The sequence below is a fragment of the Drosophila elegans genome, unplaced genomic scaffold (genome assembly GCF_018152505.1).
Source record: "Drosophila elegans isolate 14027-0461.03 unplaced genomic scaffold, ASM1815250v1 contig_133, whole genome shotgun sequence".
Classification (NCBI taxonomy): Eukaryota; Metazoa; Arthropoda; class Insecta; order Diptera; family Drosophilidae; genus Drosophila; species Drosophila elegans.
The window spans coordinates 1,575,014-1,593,479 of NW_024545499.1; the positions used below are offsets into that span (position 1 = coordinate 1,575,014).

The following is an 18,466-nucleotide window of genomic DNA, read 5'->3' on the forward strand; positions in this document are numbered from 1 at the left end:
AAATTGAATTAAATGTTACAGATATGTCACACCACGATTTATTGAAAGCCCGTAGGGGGTAAATGGGTATGACAAGTCAACCGCTGAGCCCAACAGTTCGCCACCTGGGAGATCATCAATATTTGGCCATTATGTGTCGCTAATTTGTGTGTGGATGCGTGCGAAGTTCAATGCCGCACGGGGCTTCAAAGTGGCGCTCTGCCTAATTAATCGACATTCGCCAATTGATGCTGTTTTCGGCGGGGAGGTCGAACTCTGGGCCATCGGCACCTCGGGGCGCTTTAATTGCGCTTATTTAATAATTATTACCAGTTTGCGGTGACTAGTAGCCAGTGCTCTCGTTCGGCGCAAATTGCACAAAACCATGTTCACAGCGATCGTTTCATTACATCTGCAAACGGTGTTCGGCCCCCACTGTTGACCCATTTTCCTTTCATTTCACTTTTATGCGCTGCTCTTTCTGGCTTTTGTAGCAATGACGCTGCAATCTTTCAATTTCGTGCCATGGCATCCGAACAATCGTCCGTTCGAGCGCAATTCCAAGCAAATCACGTAGATGAAGCGGCGTGGCCATAAAAAAAACTCAGCACAAATTCCATTAGGTTCGATTTGCCATTGTTGAGCAGTTTTTAGCAATTTGCGCTTGTTATTGGCCCACATTATGTCACTGGGCCGGCATTTATTGATTGCGATTCAATTTGGCCTTCGCGCCTTCGGAGGTGTCAATCCGTGTGGTAAAATAGGATTACGGGCCCTTTGAGATTCTGATTTGGTTTGACACCTCTATCAAATATTTATGGGAATAGTCATAGACTTGGTCAAGAGAAAATAGACAGACTACTATCATTATGACATAATATGTAGGTCAGGGGGTTCCGTTCAAGGAACCCAACAAATCAAAGCTCTTAAGAGTTCAGTTGGCTTCAAAGCAATAGCAAGGAAATATTTTAGTTGATCAATTCTTCCTAATTTTGAAGTGGGCAATGTGTCGGCGTGGGTTAAGGTTTTAACATGGAAATCCATTATAGGAAATGAAGAGTAATTTATCTATTATTTCATTTGTTTATATTTCTTGTACCAAACTCACAACAATTCGCCAACAACTAAATAGCATGGTATAAACCTTGAGAAGACGACGTGTTTTAAATGTACATTTTCTTAGAACAAAAGTTTTTTACTTATATATTTAAATATTTATATACATTTATAATTTATTTTTTGATTTTCTTTTATTATTTTTGGTCGAAATATTTATATTTTTGATCAATATCAAAATTTAAAATCTTAATTATAATTAAATTATAATTATAGAATTTACTTATAATTGTAGTTACTTTAATTAAATGGACACTTTTGGCAATATAACATTTTTTTTCAAAATAAAATGTAAAGGTAATCATACAATCTGTGTGGTAAAATAGAATTACGGGCACTTTGAGATTCTGATTCGGTTTGATACCTCTATCAAATATTTATGGGCATAGTCAGATCAAAAAAAACTTGGTCAAGAGAAAATAGACAGACTCGGAAACTACTATCATTGTGACATAACAGGTCAATGGTTGTGTGTGTGTAAGGCACTTCCATCAATTTCCAAAATAAGACTGCTCTTGTCAATTGTTGATGACCATGACGGCATTTTTGGTTGAAATACCAGTTGTAATTATTCCCTGAGGAGATGAGGAAGCGGTGAGAGGTTTAAATCAATTCGAAAGGTCATACATTTTTGAGGGCTTGGTAAAAAAAGGTAATGGCAGACCATCTTAATAAATATAACGCGAAACTTTCGCAAATCAAATATTTGGCTAAAAATCAACAAGTCTCTTTACATTGCATCATCGCACTCGAAAAACCTTTGATGCACAACTAAAAATAAAAGTGATTTGCCCATAGATTACACTCAAAACAAAATTTGACTATCTCCCCGAACCACCCTCGTACTTTGCGTTACATCATCTGTGTCGGGAACCTTTTGGTACACAAGTATTTCGTTCAAGGGCAGACCCACGGGGCAATACCCCCCATTGGACACCCCCACAATTTGTGTCGCATGCGTTTCAAGCGGGGCTCCTGCCAAACCGCGTAAGCCGAATTGCGAAGAGCGCATCGTTAAAAGCAATCCGTACAAAGCTGGCAATTACCGGTTGGCTGTTACCTGTTACTTGTTACTTGTTACCTGGGCCCCCTCGGGGTTCCAGCTACATTGTTGCGTCTTTGGAGCGGCAATGACAATGCCGAAAGTCCGCAGGTGTTGCAAGCAATAACTCAATGCCTCAGTTCCTCGGGAGGGGTGGCAAGTGGAGGGTGGAAGGCTGGGAAGTGGGCGGAGGCACCGAGTTCGGCACCGGTGTCGTTTGTCATAATTGGGCGCGCGTGGAAGATGCGCGTTTGACTTCCTTGTTGGCATTGTTGTCACATGTCGCCAGTTGCCTATCATCGTGTCGCTGGGCCTGTCAATCTGAAGTAAATGAGCAAACAACCGCAAAACGGTAAAAAAAATGTTGGACAAGAAAATGTTATTATATTTGTCATAGTTAACCGTTCAAGGAACCCAATAAATCAGAGCTCTTAATGGGTCAGTTGGCTTCAATGCAACAGCAAAGAAATATTTGAGTTGATCAATGTGGGCAATGTGTTGGCGTGGCTTGAGTCTGAAGAGTAATTTATTTGTTACTTTATTTGTTTATATTTCTTGTACCAAACTCATAACAATTTGCCAGCAACTTATTAGCTAAACATGCTAAAATAAACCATGAGAAGACGACGTGTTTTAAATTTTCTTAGTAAAAAAGTTTTTTACTTATATATTTAAATATTCCTAAGCAGACTTGCACTTGCAATTTTGTATACTCACTTTTGTCAATATTCTTGTGCATCATTTGAATCTATAAGTACGTAATTTTCTCTCTTAAGGTGTTATATATAAAAATATTGCTTTTAAATACTCAAATGTTAGAAATTGTATAAAGTGTACTAACTTACTTACTTAATTTTATGTTTTATTTTAATTTTTAAAAGTTTTATCTAATTTTAAGTTTTAAGACGATTAAGCCTTAAGAAGTACATATATAATCGCTTTCTCCTATTATTTTTGGTCAAAAATTTAAATTTTTGATTAATTATTTTTATTTCATAGATCAGGATTGATCAATATCAATATTTTAAATCCTTGATAAATAAAATAAATAAAATATAAGTATTTAGAATTGCAGTTACTAAAATTAAAAAGAAACTTTCGGATATTGAAAACTACATTTAAAGTAAGCATACAACTGGTACATTTGATAACATAAAATACTTGAAACGTTTAGCTGAAGTAGCTAACGAATTAATGAAACTGCCCAAACTGCCCTTAGCCACTAAAGATTTTCCAGTTCTTGATCTTTAACAATAGCCACATTGTCTTAATTATTCATGTCAACAATAATATTGAGCCATAACAACCGAAACTCCAGACAAATCTTGACAGCGATTCACAGGGCCTAACAAGTGGAGATTCAAGCCGCATAAATTTGCCACAACACAAACAGATCTCACGTGTCATTATATAAGGCAGACGAACTGGCGGCAGTGGAGTGAGCGGAGTGAGTGGAAAGTGGGATAATTGGTGTGGAAAACTGAGAAAATGATTGCGCGGTGGAGGAGTTATACAGACCCACTGTGCCTGGGATTTTGGCTTTCGGCCCGAATAGGTTTATACTTCTGCTTTCTGCAAGCGGAACAACCGCAAAGACATGCCTCAGCAAAGGGGCAGACAAAAAACGCTCCTCGGCGCGCGACAAATCCAAGTGCCACTGCAATGGCAACTGCAACACACACCCGGCGATAGTCACACACTAATAAAAACCGTAAAACGAATGAATTTGTGTATTAATGAGCAAAAAGAGATTCGCACGCCTGCCAATGACTTCATTTTTTTACGGCGCCACTTGCCATTTGCCACTTGCAACCTGGCACTTTCTTCACGCCCACCTGGGTCATTACTCATCCGCCGGGGGGACATTCAATTGGTCAGCTCGCGGAGAAATGCAGAAACACAGCCGCCATAACAACGGCGATAAATGCGGCGGCATTCGTCATAATGATGTCGATAGTACCAATGCCGAAGACGAGCAAGAAGAGTGAAAGGGGAGCGTTAGCTGACGTAATGTGGTTGCATCTTCTTTTATACCCCCCCATTCAGCCCACCTGGAATCGATGGGGTAAGTCACGGCCCGGTTGCGCAATATCTAATTGTCTTGCAGGAAACCGAAGATGTCGCCCCGCCAGTTCCGCTTTCGAAGGGGCGCTCCTCCGCTCCTTCTCCGCCTCCTGGACAATGGCCCACTCTTGGCCAATCGGCGGCCAGGTGGCAGCCAGAAATGCCGTTTTCATTATATATTGCTAATTATATTTGTCAAAGTGTTATAAAATAGTGTCTAGGCAGGTCCCATTTCGAGTTCGGTGTCTTCATCTTGAATCGCAGCTAAGCTCCAGCTTACCTACACTCGCCAAAACTGGAAAACTTGAAGCAGGAAGTCGAATCTTAATTTGAATTAGAAAAGCATACTACATATAAATTTTTCTTTTTTCCATGATCAATGTGACACGATCCATAGAGCTCAAATGACACTAATTTACTCTGAATTACCAGTCGCCAGGGATATTATATTTTTCGAACTTTTACACTTCTCTTTTTATCTTACTATAAGTTTCTCTCTCAGATTGTAGCTTAGCTTATTTACTTTTAAAAAAAAAGTTTTTACAAAAAGTTTTTACAAAAAGTTTTTACAAAAAGTTTTTAAAAATAAATTGTCAAATAAACTAAACTATTATTACATGAATGAATGAAAAATTTCTCAATATACGACTATTAAATTAATACCGCGAGAATGTATCAAAATATTCTTATGAGGATTAAAAATAAGGCTTTAGAGTAGAGTCTTAGACTCTTCGTAATATAAATTTAATTAAAAAGTTTAGGGGTTATATTATTAGGTATTGAATTAATACATATACTTCAATACTGTCTGTAGTTTATTTTCAAGACACACCTTCTAAAATTTTTTTTTGGTTGAACTTAGTTTAACATTTTTAAATTCGCTTGGCTTGAAAAGATGAATAGATTATTTTCTTTTAAACAATAAATGGTAGTACCAACAATTTAATATTTGACTCTAATATTTTTACGATAATGAAATTTTAAAATTGCTGTTTCTTAACATCCAAATATATACATTTATTTGAAATAAAGCCAACTAATAGACAACGATCATGACTTAAATCTAAGATATTAAATGGCAGTCTATGAAATAAACAATAAGAAATAATGATTTGTAAAGTAAAAGAAACTACCGTTACAGCCCGGTTCTATACTGTTTGAAAGTTTTTGAAGGTCTTCAATTGGAGGCTTTTTTTAGAGACCTATTTTGGACAATCATATCTGTTATTATTGACTCCCTCCAAAGATAGCAAGACCCGCAGTTGCCTTCTCCTCGCATTTCCTGTCCCCTCAGGACTTCCATAGCAGTTCAGTTCTGTTAGGGGGCCAAACGGCAGGCAAATATTTCGCACTGTGTAGCAATGAGGAAATCAACTGCAGCGGGTGCAGCTGCCTACCTGCCTGCCAACTTCGAACAGCCAAAAAGCCAACAAGCCAGAAAGGCAGAAAGCGCCGAAGTTTGAAGCAGGAGTGGGCAGCATCACCAGCCCCGCAAGCTTACTTTTGCGACGAGTCCACGCAAATTGGAATGCGAGACCTCTGACTGTGTGGATAAATCGGCTTCGTTTTTGGCCAGACATTGCGTAACTGAGCCGGTTTCGGCCGCAATCGGGTGCTGGTGCTGATGCTGGCCAACTGCATCTGCATCTGCATCTGCATCTGCATGTGTATCTGTATCTGTATCGGTAGCAAAGGACGAGGGGCCGTAATCGATGTTCCGTCGGCGAGTCAGCATCTTCTGGTTTATGGCCATTGCAACAGAGCCAGCAACAAAGGCGCTTTGCTGGCCGCCATTAATAAGCGTTAATACCTGTTGGCGGTGCTTAACATGCTGTTAACTCGCAGTCTCGATGACCTTGGCAGAAACAAGTGAACGCAGTGCCGCTCATCTTTTGAGTGGATTTCGGCCAACACTTGGCGCCACTCTGGGTCCAATTGGCCACCTGCAGCTTAATCCACCGAATGATCACGCACTTTCAACTCTGATTACCCGGCCAATTAACTTGGCATTTCGTTTAAGCCGACTAAACGCACCCACCGCCTCGAATGGCCTGTGGCCCCATAGCCATACCCATACCCATGTCCATGCCCACATGCGTGATGCAACTGCAATGAAATCAATTTAGCGGCCTGCAATTAGCGCTGCTTCATTTGCCATGCATGTGGGTCAGCTGGACCGTGGCAACAATGACATTAACGTCGACACTCGAGCACCTGCAGCTCCAGTTTTGGGTCCAGCGTCCACGTAACGAATGGGAGCGCCCAAGTGTCGAGTGAAGAAAGCCACAAGCAATTACCGCCGGGATGATGACGTTGCAGACCGCCGTGAAGGCCTACGCGCCCCCCCCTCCCCTCGTTCCCCTCCTTCTCCGGACGCGGATTAAAGCTGATCCGCGAGAGCCTGATTGAAGGTTGGCCATGTGTGAACGAGAGTGTTTTGTTATGGCTCATTGTTCGGCGGACAAGTGCCTGATGTTTCTAGTCGGCTGTCGCATTGCAACAGCGTCCCGCTCAATGAGGCGTATGTGCAATAAAGTTAAGTATACGCTGCCCATGGATGGGAAATGCATTTGATTACCAAGAAATGCAGTTAAAGTCAAACAAAGAATTTGTGAAGTATCATTATGCTGGAATTCAAATATGCAGATAACCAACATTTAGAATTGTTTGACAGGCAGGTCAAAAAATCTCAAATGTTTTGGATGGGAAAACATTTCAAAGTTTTAATCAAACTTAAATCACTTTGATCATTTTTATATATTCATGTTTTAATAGTTCTAAGTTTAAAAAAAAACAATGGCTAACAAATATTAAAAATACATATTTAGGTACTTTTAAGTTACCTAAAAAAATATATTAAAGTCCATTATGCTTTTTTTAGGTCATCGTTAACCCAGAATTTAGTTTTCCGTTTCTCTGGGTGTGGGATAATAAGCGGAAAGTCGACATAACTTCGATGTTTTTCATATAAATACAAGCAATATAAAACTCGATATGGATAAATTCAAGATATGGACAATTTTTAAGATACCAAACTTTAATTTTTAATTTTATTGAAACAGACCGACTACATCATATATGATAGGCATAGGAAGGCGAAAGAAAATTTATCGGAAAATCGGCAAACCTTTATTGTTTTTAAACTTAATCGACTTAAAGTCATTTCGTTTTTTTCGTAACAAATTTTGGCAATAATTCCAGTTCCTCTAAATGTGAATGCATACAGAAGGCCTTGGTTTCTCTTCCTTGTGATTGCCTTATAGTCTGTATAACAGAAGAATATCAGAATCGTCTGCCTACCCTTTCACTTATCAGCCTGACATTCCCACGCCATTGCATTTTTTCAAGGACACTCAGCTCCAATTTCTTCACCACCTCATCCACCTTGAGTTTTAGGTCCAGTATCGTATTTAGCTCACTTAAGGCCACGCGACATAGCTCTTTGGCAAAAAAGGCCCAGTTGGTGGAGGAACTGAATCGTTTTTACAATGGCAGACCTCGCAGGATAGTCACTAGTTCAGCGTATGTTAGGATATTGAATTGACTCAACTTTAGTTTACACCTCCTACTCAATTGAAATCGTGCTCCCGACATTGTGATCACTCAAAGTACCTCGTTAAATTTCTTAAAAATCTTTCATTATTTTAGTTTATCTTTCTCTTAATGTTGGTATAAAAAAAAAAATAATTTTGTTATGTTAAAAAAGTCAAAATATTTTGTTTTTGTTTTTATGTAATCCAAAACACGCAATAAAAACTTTTGGAAAAATAAAAACAATTCTCAGAGTTAATAAGTTGTTTTCATAACACTCCAATAACTTAACAAATACGAGTGTAATGCTGTGCCCTATTAATTTTAGCTCAATAATTTTATAGCCCTTTTATTTTTTTCGGTGTCATCTTACCTCCTCCTGTTCCCTTCAGCAGCCACAAGTCGTGCCCATTACGGGATTAGTTGGATAAACTGCCAAAACATTGCAAGCGAAATGTCAGTCGCATCAAACCTTTCTCTTTAATTTAATTTTCCTTCCTTGCCGCAGCGAGCGCTCAGTCTAAGTGGTTTTCCAGCCAATTTCACACGCTTCCTTTCCGTGCTGCGGAAACCTGTCTATACGATAGTCATAATGTAAGGCAATGCATAACCTACATACGAATAAACGTCCAGATCAATAAAGAGATGCCGTAAATTATGCAACTGGGTGAGCAGGGACAAGACGATCGCAGCGAAAGGTGTTTCCACAGCCTACAGTCCGCCATCCGTCGATCTGTCCATCCGTCGATCCATGGAGCCACCGATTGGCCAAAGGCGGGCTCCATCCCCATCCACGACATCTTCGGCGGGAAGCCAGGCCGAAACTCGAACCGCCAGTCGATAGTCGCTAGTCGACAGTCGACAGTCCACAGACGTCGCGTCGCAGATCTGCTGGGCACGTTTCAGGAATTTCAATTTCATTTTGCACAACAAAAAGCGAGCTGGGCGAAAATAAAATCCGAGCCGAACGCAGCGCCGAGCCTGTTGCACATTCTTCATTGAATTCGTGTTTCTTTACCTAATTTCGAGTTTTGGTTTTTTGGTAAATTGGCTTAACATGTCGTTGGGGCCCCGCTTCGTTTTGTCTGTTTCTCCTTTTGCAGTGCTGCACTGAAGGCCGTCTGCAGGCCAGCCCCGCCCCGCCCCGTCTGCTCCTCCTCCCAGGACGGTGATGTAACCGCTGGGGCGACCAGCCTGTCGTATTCAATTTCTGCATAATATATGGCTTACGATCAGTCGAATCACCTCAAAGGGTCAACTCGAGCTCGAAGCGCCTTGTGTGCAGTTCCAATATCAGAAACCCAAGCTCTGTTTTGGTCCGTTTCTCGTTTCTCGGGTGTTAATTGTTGCCAACTCTTTGGTCTTGGCGCATTTATCAAGACTTAATGGCCAAACTATAAAACCCGCGTCGTATCACCATGCTAAAAACTTCATTCGGACCCTGAAAGTTATTGAAGCGAACTACCAGAACATCACTGAAAACACTAAATACTCAAAAGTTTCAGAAATATGTATTAAAACAAGAAAGAAAGCAAACTTCGGCAAGCCGAAGTTCATATACCCTTGCAGCTATTGCATGAATTAAATACTTTTGAAAACATTTAAATTATGATTTACTTGAGTATATGCTGAAAAACATTGAAACTATGATGATTTGCAGCTCAATTATTAGATAGTTATTTTATATATTTTTATTATTTCTATGGGAGCTATATGCTATAGACGTCCGATTTTGATAAAATTTAAAACATAATTCTGAAATAATTAAACATTGCTATATGTCGAAGAACTAAACAAAAAATTAAAAAACAGCAAAGTTATAATTTTTTTATACCCTTGCAGAGGGTATTATAATTTCAGTCAGAAGTTTGCAACGCAGTGAAGGAGACGTTTCCGACCCTATAACGTATATATATTCTTGATCAGCATCACTAGTAGAGTCGATCTAGCCATGTCCGTCTGTCCGTCCGTCTGTCCGTCTGTCCGTCCGTCTGTCCGTCCGTTTATATGCAAACTAGTCTCTCAGTTTTAAAGCTATCAGCATGAAACTTTCCCAAAAGTTGTCTTTCTATTGCAGGTAGTATATAAGTCGGAACGAGCCGGATCGGACGACTATAGCATATAGCTCCCATAGGAACAATCGGAAAAATAATTGAAAAAAATTATAACTTTGCTGTTTTTTAATTTTTTGTTTAGTTCTTCGACATATAGCAATGGGTAAATATTTCAGAATTATGGTTAAAATTTCATCAAAATCGGACGACTATAGCATATAGCTCCCATAGGAACAATCGGAAAAATAATTGAAAAAAAATTATAACTTTGCTATTTTTTATTTTTTTTAGTTCTTCGACATATAGCAATGGTTAAATATTTTAGAATTATGGTTTAAATTTCATCAAAATCGGACGACTATAGCATATAGCTCCCATACAAATAATAAAAATATATAAAAGAACAATCAAATAATTAAGCTGCAAATCGTCATAGCTTCAATGTTTTTAAACATATACGCAAGTAAATCATAATTTTAATGTTTTCAAAAATATTTAATTCTTGCGATAGCTGCAAGGGTATATGAACTTCGGCTTGCCGAAGTTTGCTTTCTTTCTTGTTTCATTTATTTTTCCGATTGTTCCTATGGGAGCTATATGCTATAGTCGACCGATTTTAATGAAATTTAAACCGTAAATCGGAAATATTTAACCATTACTATATGTCGAAGAACTAAACAAAAAATTAAAAAACAGCAAAGTTATAATTTTTTTTCATTTATTTTTCCGATTGTTCCTATGGGAGCTATATGCTATAGTCGTCCGATCCGGCTCGTTCCGACTTATATACTACCCGCAATAGAAAGACAACTTTTGGGAAAGTTTCATGCAGATAGCTTTAAAACTGAGAGACTAGTTTGCATATAAACGGACGGACAGACGGACAGACGGACGGACAGACGGACGGACAGACGGACATGGCTAGATCGACTCTACTAGTGATGCTGATCAAGAATATATATACTTTATAGGGTCGGAAACGTCTCCTTCACTGCGTTGCAAACTTCTGACTGAAATTATAATACCCTCTGCAAGGGTATAATTACAGTTTCGGTACTTTAATAGTTATTACTAATTATTATACCCTTGCAGAGGGTATTATAATTTCAGTCAGAAGTTTGCAACGCAGTGAAGGAGACATCTCCGACCCTATAAAGTATATATATTCTTGATCAGCATCACTAGGCGAGTCGATCTAGCCATGTCCGTCTGTCCGTCTGTCCGTCTGTCCGTCTGTCCGTCTGTCCGTCTGTCCGTCTGTCCGTCCGTTTATATGCAAACTAGTCTCTCAGTTTTAAAGCTATCTGCATGAAACTTTCCCAGAAGTTGTCTTTCTATTGCAGGTAGTATATAAGTCGGAACGAGCCGGATCGGACGACTATAGCATATAGCTCCCATAGGAACAATCGGAAAAATAAATGAAAAAAATTATAACTTTGCTGTTTTTTAATTTTTTGTTTAGTTCTTCGACATTTAGTAATGGTTAAATATTTCCGATTTACGGTTTAAATTTCATCAAAATCGGACGACTATAGCATATAGCTCCCATAGGAACAATCGGAAAAATAAATGAAAAAAATTATAATTTTGCTGTTTTTTAATTTTTTGTTTAGTTCTTCGAGATATAGTAATGGTTAAGTATTTCAGAATTATGTTTTAATTTTTAGCAAAATCGGACGACTATAGCATATAGCTCCCATAGGAACAATCGGAAAAATAAATGAAAAAAAAATTATAACTTTTCTGTTTTTTAATTTTTGTTTAGTTCTTCGACATATAGCAATGTTTAATTATTTCAGAATTATGGTTTAAATTTTATCAAAATCGGACGTCTATATCATATAGCTCCCATAGAAATAATAAAAATATATAAAATAACTATCTTATAATTGAGTTGCAAATCATCATAGTTTCAATGTTTTTCAGCATATACTCAAGTAAATCATAATTTAAATATTTTCAAAAGTATTTAATTCATGCAATAGCTGCAAGGGTATATGAACTTCGGCTTGCCGAAGTTTGCTTTCTTTCTTGTTATTATTAATTTATGTTAATGAAAGACCTCGCTTTATATGTGTTTTTATCTTCGTTATGAAAGGTTTAAAACACGTTTTAATTAAAAACAAGAAAGAAAGCAAACTTCGGCAAGCCGAAGTTCATATACCCTTGCAGCTATTGCAAGAATTAAACATTTTTGAAAACATTAAAATTATGATTTACTTTCGTATATGTTTAAAAACATTAAAGCTATGATGATTTGCAGCTCAATTATTTGATAGTTATTTTATATATTTTTATTATTTCTGAGGGAGCTATATGATATAGACGTCCGATTTTGATAAAATTTAAACCATAATTCTGAAATATTTAACCATTGCTATATGTCGAAGAACTACACAAAAAATTAAAAAACAGAAAAGTTATAATTTTTTTTCATTTATTTTTCCGATTGTTCCTATGGGAGCTATATTATATAGTCGTCCGACTTTGATGAAATTTAAACTGTAAATCGGAAATATGTAACTATTACTAAATGTCGAAGAACTAAACAAAAAATTGAAAAACAGCAAAGTTATAATTTTTTTCATTTATTTTTCCGATTGTTCCTATGGGAGCTATATGCTATAGTATTCCGATTTTGATGAAATTTAAACCGTAAATCGGAAATGTTTAACCATTACTAAATGTCGAAGAACTAAACAAAAAATTAAAAAACAGCAAAGTTATAATTTTTTTTCATTTATTTTTCCGATTGTTCCTATGGGAGCTATATGCTATAGTCGTCCGATCCGGCTCGTTCCGACTTATATACTACCTGCAATAGAAAGACAACTTTTGGGAAAGTTTCATGCAGATAGCTTTAAAACTGAGAGACTAGTTTGCATATAAACGGACGGACAGACGGACAGACGGACAGACGGACAGACTGACAGACGGACAGACGGACAGACGGACAGACGGACATGGCTAGATCGACTCGCCTAGTGATGCTGATCAAGAATATATATACTTTATAGGGTCGGAGATGTCTCCTTCACTGCGTTGCAAACTTCTGACTGAAATTATAATACCCTCTGCAAGGGTATAACAAACATTATTTAAGTTTAAAATCTTATACACATCTTACATCTACTAGTCCCCTTTTTGTAAGAGAATAAAATGCTGAAACTAATCACAAAAGCTGTGGTTTGAAGCAGTTAAACTATTGAGTAGCAATGAAAAATTAACAACAAAATGTCAGGTCTTCCATAATTATGTAAGCAATTCATTTTTATTGGTGAACACCTAATAGTTTCTTCTTGGGATTGGCATCTCCTCAACTCCTCCTGCCATCCATCTCAACCATTTCACCATGTTGTAAAAAAAGTTGTAAGGTCATCCATACTTAATATATTTCAAATAAAGGAAACGTCCTAGCAAGGTAAAATCTGATATAAAATTTTATGACGAAAAATGAAAAGGCATTCGACTAAATTAATAAACTTTTTAAATATTTCCATTCGGACCGCTTCATCCAGGTTTTTGCCCACACAGGCATTTTTTTATCTCAGCGTGACGAATGGGAGCATTTAAAAAGTGTATTTATTTTGGTTAATGCTTATTTATTTTTCGACACAAAGTTTTATATCAGATATTTTATATTTTTAAGGTGCGATCGTCACGACAACTATATTTTCGAATTTTATGCTTTAAGTTTATTTTATTTTATATATACAATCAGCTATTTGATGTCGTGGTCTGATTTATATAATATGATAACCGTAATTTTGAAACAATAAACCACTACTTTGTATCGAAGTATATTCAAATCAATTGAAAATCAGCCAAATTATATTTTTTTTATAAGTTTTTGATTTATTAATAATTAGACAGTTCAGAAGTACGCTTTTAATTTTCTTAAAATCGGAAAACGATATCATATAGCTGCCATAGGAACTAACGGATAATTGAGCTGCAAATAATGATAGCTTCAATGTTTTTAAACATATACGCAAGTAAATCATAATTTTAATGTTTTCAAGAATTTTTTCCTTTTATTTCGGTTTGCCACAGTTTGCTTGCTATCTTGTTTTATATAATGGTGTAGTTAGCTGACTGTAAACACTCAACTTAACAGTCGGCAAGATCAAAATGACAATGAAAGGGTAGTTTTCTTTTCTTTTTTAGTTTTGTCAGTCAGAACTTCTTAAAAACTTTACATTGAGAAAGCGGATTTGTGTTACCGAACAATTTTACTTTAAAAATAAAACATTTTATTTTTTGGAGTGCACAACCACCACAAGCTCTGGTGGCGCTTAGCGTCTTCATGCCGCGGAGGTCGCTTTGCCATTTGAGCGGATAGGTCGACCCGTCCATAAATGGCGTTTGTTGTTTTCCGTTTGTTTAGCCGAATTCCTCCTCTGATCATTTGGCAAGCAACTGGACTGGCCGCACTCAGCTGTGCTAATTGTTTGTCACTCAAGTTCAGAGCCCAGAGTCGGACATGGTTAATCATGCCATATAAAACGCGGGCACGTAGCCCGAATTGCTGCAGCTTAAGACTACTTAGCGTCTTGGCCCAATGTAACGACGGCAGGCGCTACACGCCCACAGCAATTGACCTTATCGATAGCTGGCCGGCGGGAGGTGAACCACATCGCACTGCGAAGATCGATCGCTTTTCGGGGGGCGGACTACGTTCCCCATTAGCTTACTTGAGGATGATCATGGACGATGATTAATGCTTCATGCAAAGTCTGAATGTTTGCTACAAGCAGATATAGTAAAGCCAAATTACTACAACGCCCCAAATCAGAGTACAGATTATGGCTGATGGCTGTAATTTGGACTTACTATAACAGCTTGCTGAAAATATTCACAAATTTGGTTAAACGATAATTAATTTTTGTTACCCACGCAGATCGAAAATGTTGAACTTTTTTGATAATTATTTGCGTGTCTTTTATCTGAATGACCTTGATGCTAAGACCAGATTAATTTAAACAATTTGTTACAAAATATTCAAAACATTTTAAGTTTTATGCTCCACCCTAGACCGATTTGATATGTAGTACGTGGGTGGCAATTAAAGAATTTTAGGTATTGCATTTGGTTCGGGAAGCTCTGTCCACCAAACTGTGAATACCTAAGAGGCTTGGAATTAAGTGATTCTTGAGATAATCATAAGTACAAAATAAAATAAAAACGTTTGTGCGTAGAATATTTCGTACTCTGAAACACAAACAAAAAATTATACTCACATTGATATGTTCAAGTTAACAAAGAAAAGCACGATATAACCATTTCTTAATATGAAGTTTTCATTATTTAATGTTAAAAGTAATACGAGTTTGTTGACCTTTGACTATAAAATCAATAATGGCAATTATTAATTGCCTTACTCCTCATAAGCTACTGATCCCTGCTAATAAATGTTATCGATGAAAACCATCTAGCTAGAAGAACATTATGAAATAATTTGTACCTGGCTAACAAAAAACTAATTGAAATGTTATTTAGAGACTGAAAAACCAGGGTCAGTGTAACAAATTAACATACTAAAGAACATCGCTTCATATTCAGCTGCGTTGGCCCGGATGGTGATGCACTTGACCAATCACCGCTGCCAACATCATAATTACGAGCACCTCGAATTCTTCCTCGGGGTCTTCTTCTGTCTATGTCCATCCATTCTGCGAAGATGGGTCTCAAGTGACCCGTGGACCCGGGTCCAAAGCGAGATCACGGCACTCGAGTCCAATGGCAGTCCGAATCGCCGGCCCACAGTACGTATGCGTATTCGTACTTGTGTAGCATTGTTGTTGAAGCTGCGCCGTTACCTTGGGAAAATCCGCGCAGTCATCGGCGGTCCAAGAGCGGTAGCGGACCAAGCTGGAGGCAGCTCCATCAGCTGACGAGCTGACGAGCTGAGCGCCATTCCACTCTCACTCTCTGCGGTTTTCGCTTTCAGTTTGGCATTTGCTTTTGCCTTTGTATTTGTTTTGCTTTGCTTTGCTTCAGCCGTTGCTTTTGCTTTCAATGGAACGTCGGCAGCGACGCGGCGCCTCAGCTGCGTGCATTTTGCACCTGGAGTAAGTCACCTGGGCAGAGCGCCAAAGCCAGAGCTTTGGTCCGCTGGCTCTTGGGGATTTGGCTTTTCTTCGGTCTTTGTCTCTGCGCCGCCGCTCTGCCGACGCCGACGGCGACTGCGACGCCGGAGTCAGAGTCAGAGTCGGTGGCTCGGAGACGGACCATTCAAAATATAAATAGATGTGCATGTAGGGAAGTGCGAATAGTGTTCATAGAAGACCTCAGAGGAGGCACATATCAGCTCCTTTTGTTTTGACGCGCTGTTGGTGGTGCAAGGGATACCAAGCATGAGATCCCTAAGTCTGTTGGTTAGTGTCCAAAAAGTTCGAAGTGCGAAGTGAATCCTCGAAAAAAAAATGATTACATGTGTGGAGCCCAAAGCGAACAGTATAAGTGAAAATAAAAGTGCAAAAAATGACTTTTGAGATATTTAATGACCAAAGTTTAATGATCAATTTAATTAAACGAAAACATAATAACAATTCAACTTCAACATAAGGTTAAAATTTATGTCTTGGAAATAAACATACTTCGAGGTTCAAATTATACACATACAAATTGTACTTTAATGTAAAAAAGAAGGACGTGTACTAGAAGTTATTAAAAATAATTTAAAAAGCGATCATTTAAAAAATCGTAGCTAACATCACACCAATTTGATTCACTTCAGTGCTCTCCAAACGATTGCAATAAATCAATCAAAATAACTATTCCTCCTCTACTATTTTTCCCATAGCTACTCAGCGCCAGCTGCGCGCTAATCCTAAGTCTAGCCTACGCCCATCCCCCCGAGGGTGTGTGGAAGAAGAAGCTCACCTGGAAGGAGGATTGGGTTCAGGTGTGGAAGACCGTCAAAAAAGAGGCGTGGGAAACCAAGTGGAAGAAGGTTTCCGTGCCAATATGGAAGGAAGTCAAGGTATGACCGAAGCACACATCTTTCGATTTCACAAACCAATGCCAAATATCAAATTCTTGTAGGTTCCAGTCTGGAAAGAAGAACAAGTTCCCGACTGGAAGATCGTAAAGAAGCCGAAAATCGAGGAGAGGGAGGTCCCCGCCTGGAAGGAGGTCAAGGTGGCCGAATGGAAGAAGATAACGAAGCCCATTTGGGTGCCCACCAAGGTGGCCGTGTGGAAGGAGATCCAGGTGCCCATCTGGAAGGAGGTGCAGGTCCCGTTCTGGAAGGAAATCCAAGTGCCCATCTGGAAGGAAGTACAGGTTGCAGACTGGAAGCAAATGTTTGAGCCCCAATGGGTAAGTGCAACTCCCCCAAAGGTGTGGAAATACAAATTAAGCTCGTCCCTCGCTCAGGTAAAAATGGGCATTCCCGGCGAAAAGTTCTTGGGCAAGGACCACGAGGGCTGGGAGTACACCAGCCACGATCTCTGGCGCAAGAAGCTGATCTGGAAGCCCGTGTGGAAGAAGGTCTGGCGCACCGAGAAGAAGCAGGAGTGGAAGACCGAGAAGAAGCAGGAGTGGCGCACCGAGAAGAAGCAGGAGTGGAAGACCGAGAAGGTCCAGGAGTGGAAGCAGGACAAGAAGCTGGAGTGGAAGGACGAGTGGATCCAGGTAAGTTTTCACAGCACACAGTCACCGAGAATGATAATCACTTGGGCCACTCTATGCAGGTGTGGAAGCCCGTGAAGAAGCAGATCTGGATCAAGGAGAAGCGCGAGACCTGGATCGAGGAGAAGGTGCAGATCTGGCGCACCGAGAAGCGCCAGGTGTGGGCCACCGAGAAGCGGCAGGCGTGGAAGGACGAGTGGCAGTCCGTGAACGTGCCCGTCTGGAAGGAGGTCAAGGTGCAGGAGTGGAAGAAGGTGTGGAAACCCGTCTGGGAGAAGGTGTGGGTGCCGGTGAGCCATGGCCACGGATGGGACTAGGTCCGCGGCGGGGGTCTCCGCTTGGCCACCAGCCAGCGACAGCACTGATACCTGATAACTGATCCCGCTGCCCTGCCCCCCTCACCTTCGTGTACAACCCGAACCGCTGAAATTGTTACATAGACTTAAAGTGTAAGGCATCCCCAGCCCCCTCCTGCATTTTGTAAAAAAAACCTTCATACCTTTCGTTATCTGTTGGCATCACCACCATCACCACCACCACCACCCATTACCTACCCGCCCCCGTCATCGCTGTCTCTCCCAAGTGTACAAATTAGTCATGCGCGCGTTTTTGTCTTTAAGTTATACGAAATTCAATAAAACAACAAAAATTATAACTACTTTGGTATTTTTATATGGTCAAAATGTTACACCAGCTAGGCTGCGAAAAAATTGTTATGTAAATACGTACTTAAACTTAATTACGATCCCCATATGGACCACACACGAAAATTGATGAACAAAAACACTTTTAGTAGAGATCCAAGCAAAAATAAAAACTACTGTAACAGTAATAATAAACATAAACATAAAAAGTTAATGTTTTTAATTACGGCTCGGGGTAAGACAGCAACAAGGCGCATCTGCAGACTGTGGATGGGATGAAACATTGCTCCCTGTTGGTGGGTGAAGCAACTTCGGTGGTTTCGGCGATGATTCAATGGCCATTACAGCGAAGATGCAACTCATAAAAATTCGATTTCGGTCCACGACACCCGGAAGTTAGA

General features: G+C 39.2%; 1 protein-coding gene across 1 annotated transcript; it reads left to right on the plus strand.

The window, feature by feature from the left end:
- Positions 1–16,065: 16,065 nt before the first annotated feature.
- Positions 16,066–18,076, plus strand: LOC108149580 (golgin subfamily A member 6-like protein 22). Its single transcript, XM_017277215.2, has 5 exons — positions 16,066–16,163; positions 16,592–16,771; positions 16,834–17,109; positions 17,167–17,424; positions 17,484–18,076. Exons 1-5 carry the CDS (start codon positions 16,143–16,145, stop codon positions 17,736–17,738), a joined length of 990 nt encoding a protein of 329 aa, XP_017132704.1. The 5' UTR covers positions 16,066–16,142; the 3' UTR covers positions 17,739–18,076.
- The last annotated feature ends 390 nt before the right edge of the window (positions 18,077–18,466 follow it).

Coding starts and splice junctions, on each gene's coding strand:
- LOC108149580 (XM_017277215.2), top strand. CDS start 16,143: ATGAGATCCCTAAGTCTGTTG. Junction 16,164..16,591: donor TGAGATCCCTAAGTCTGTTG/GTTAGTGTCCAA, acceptor TTTTTCCCATAG/CTACTCAGCGCCAGCTGCGC. Junction 17,425..17,483: donor GGAAGGACGAGTGGATCCAG/GTAAGTTTTCAC, acceptor CACTCTATGCAG/GTGTGGAAGCCCGTGAAGAA.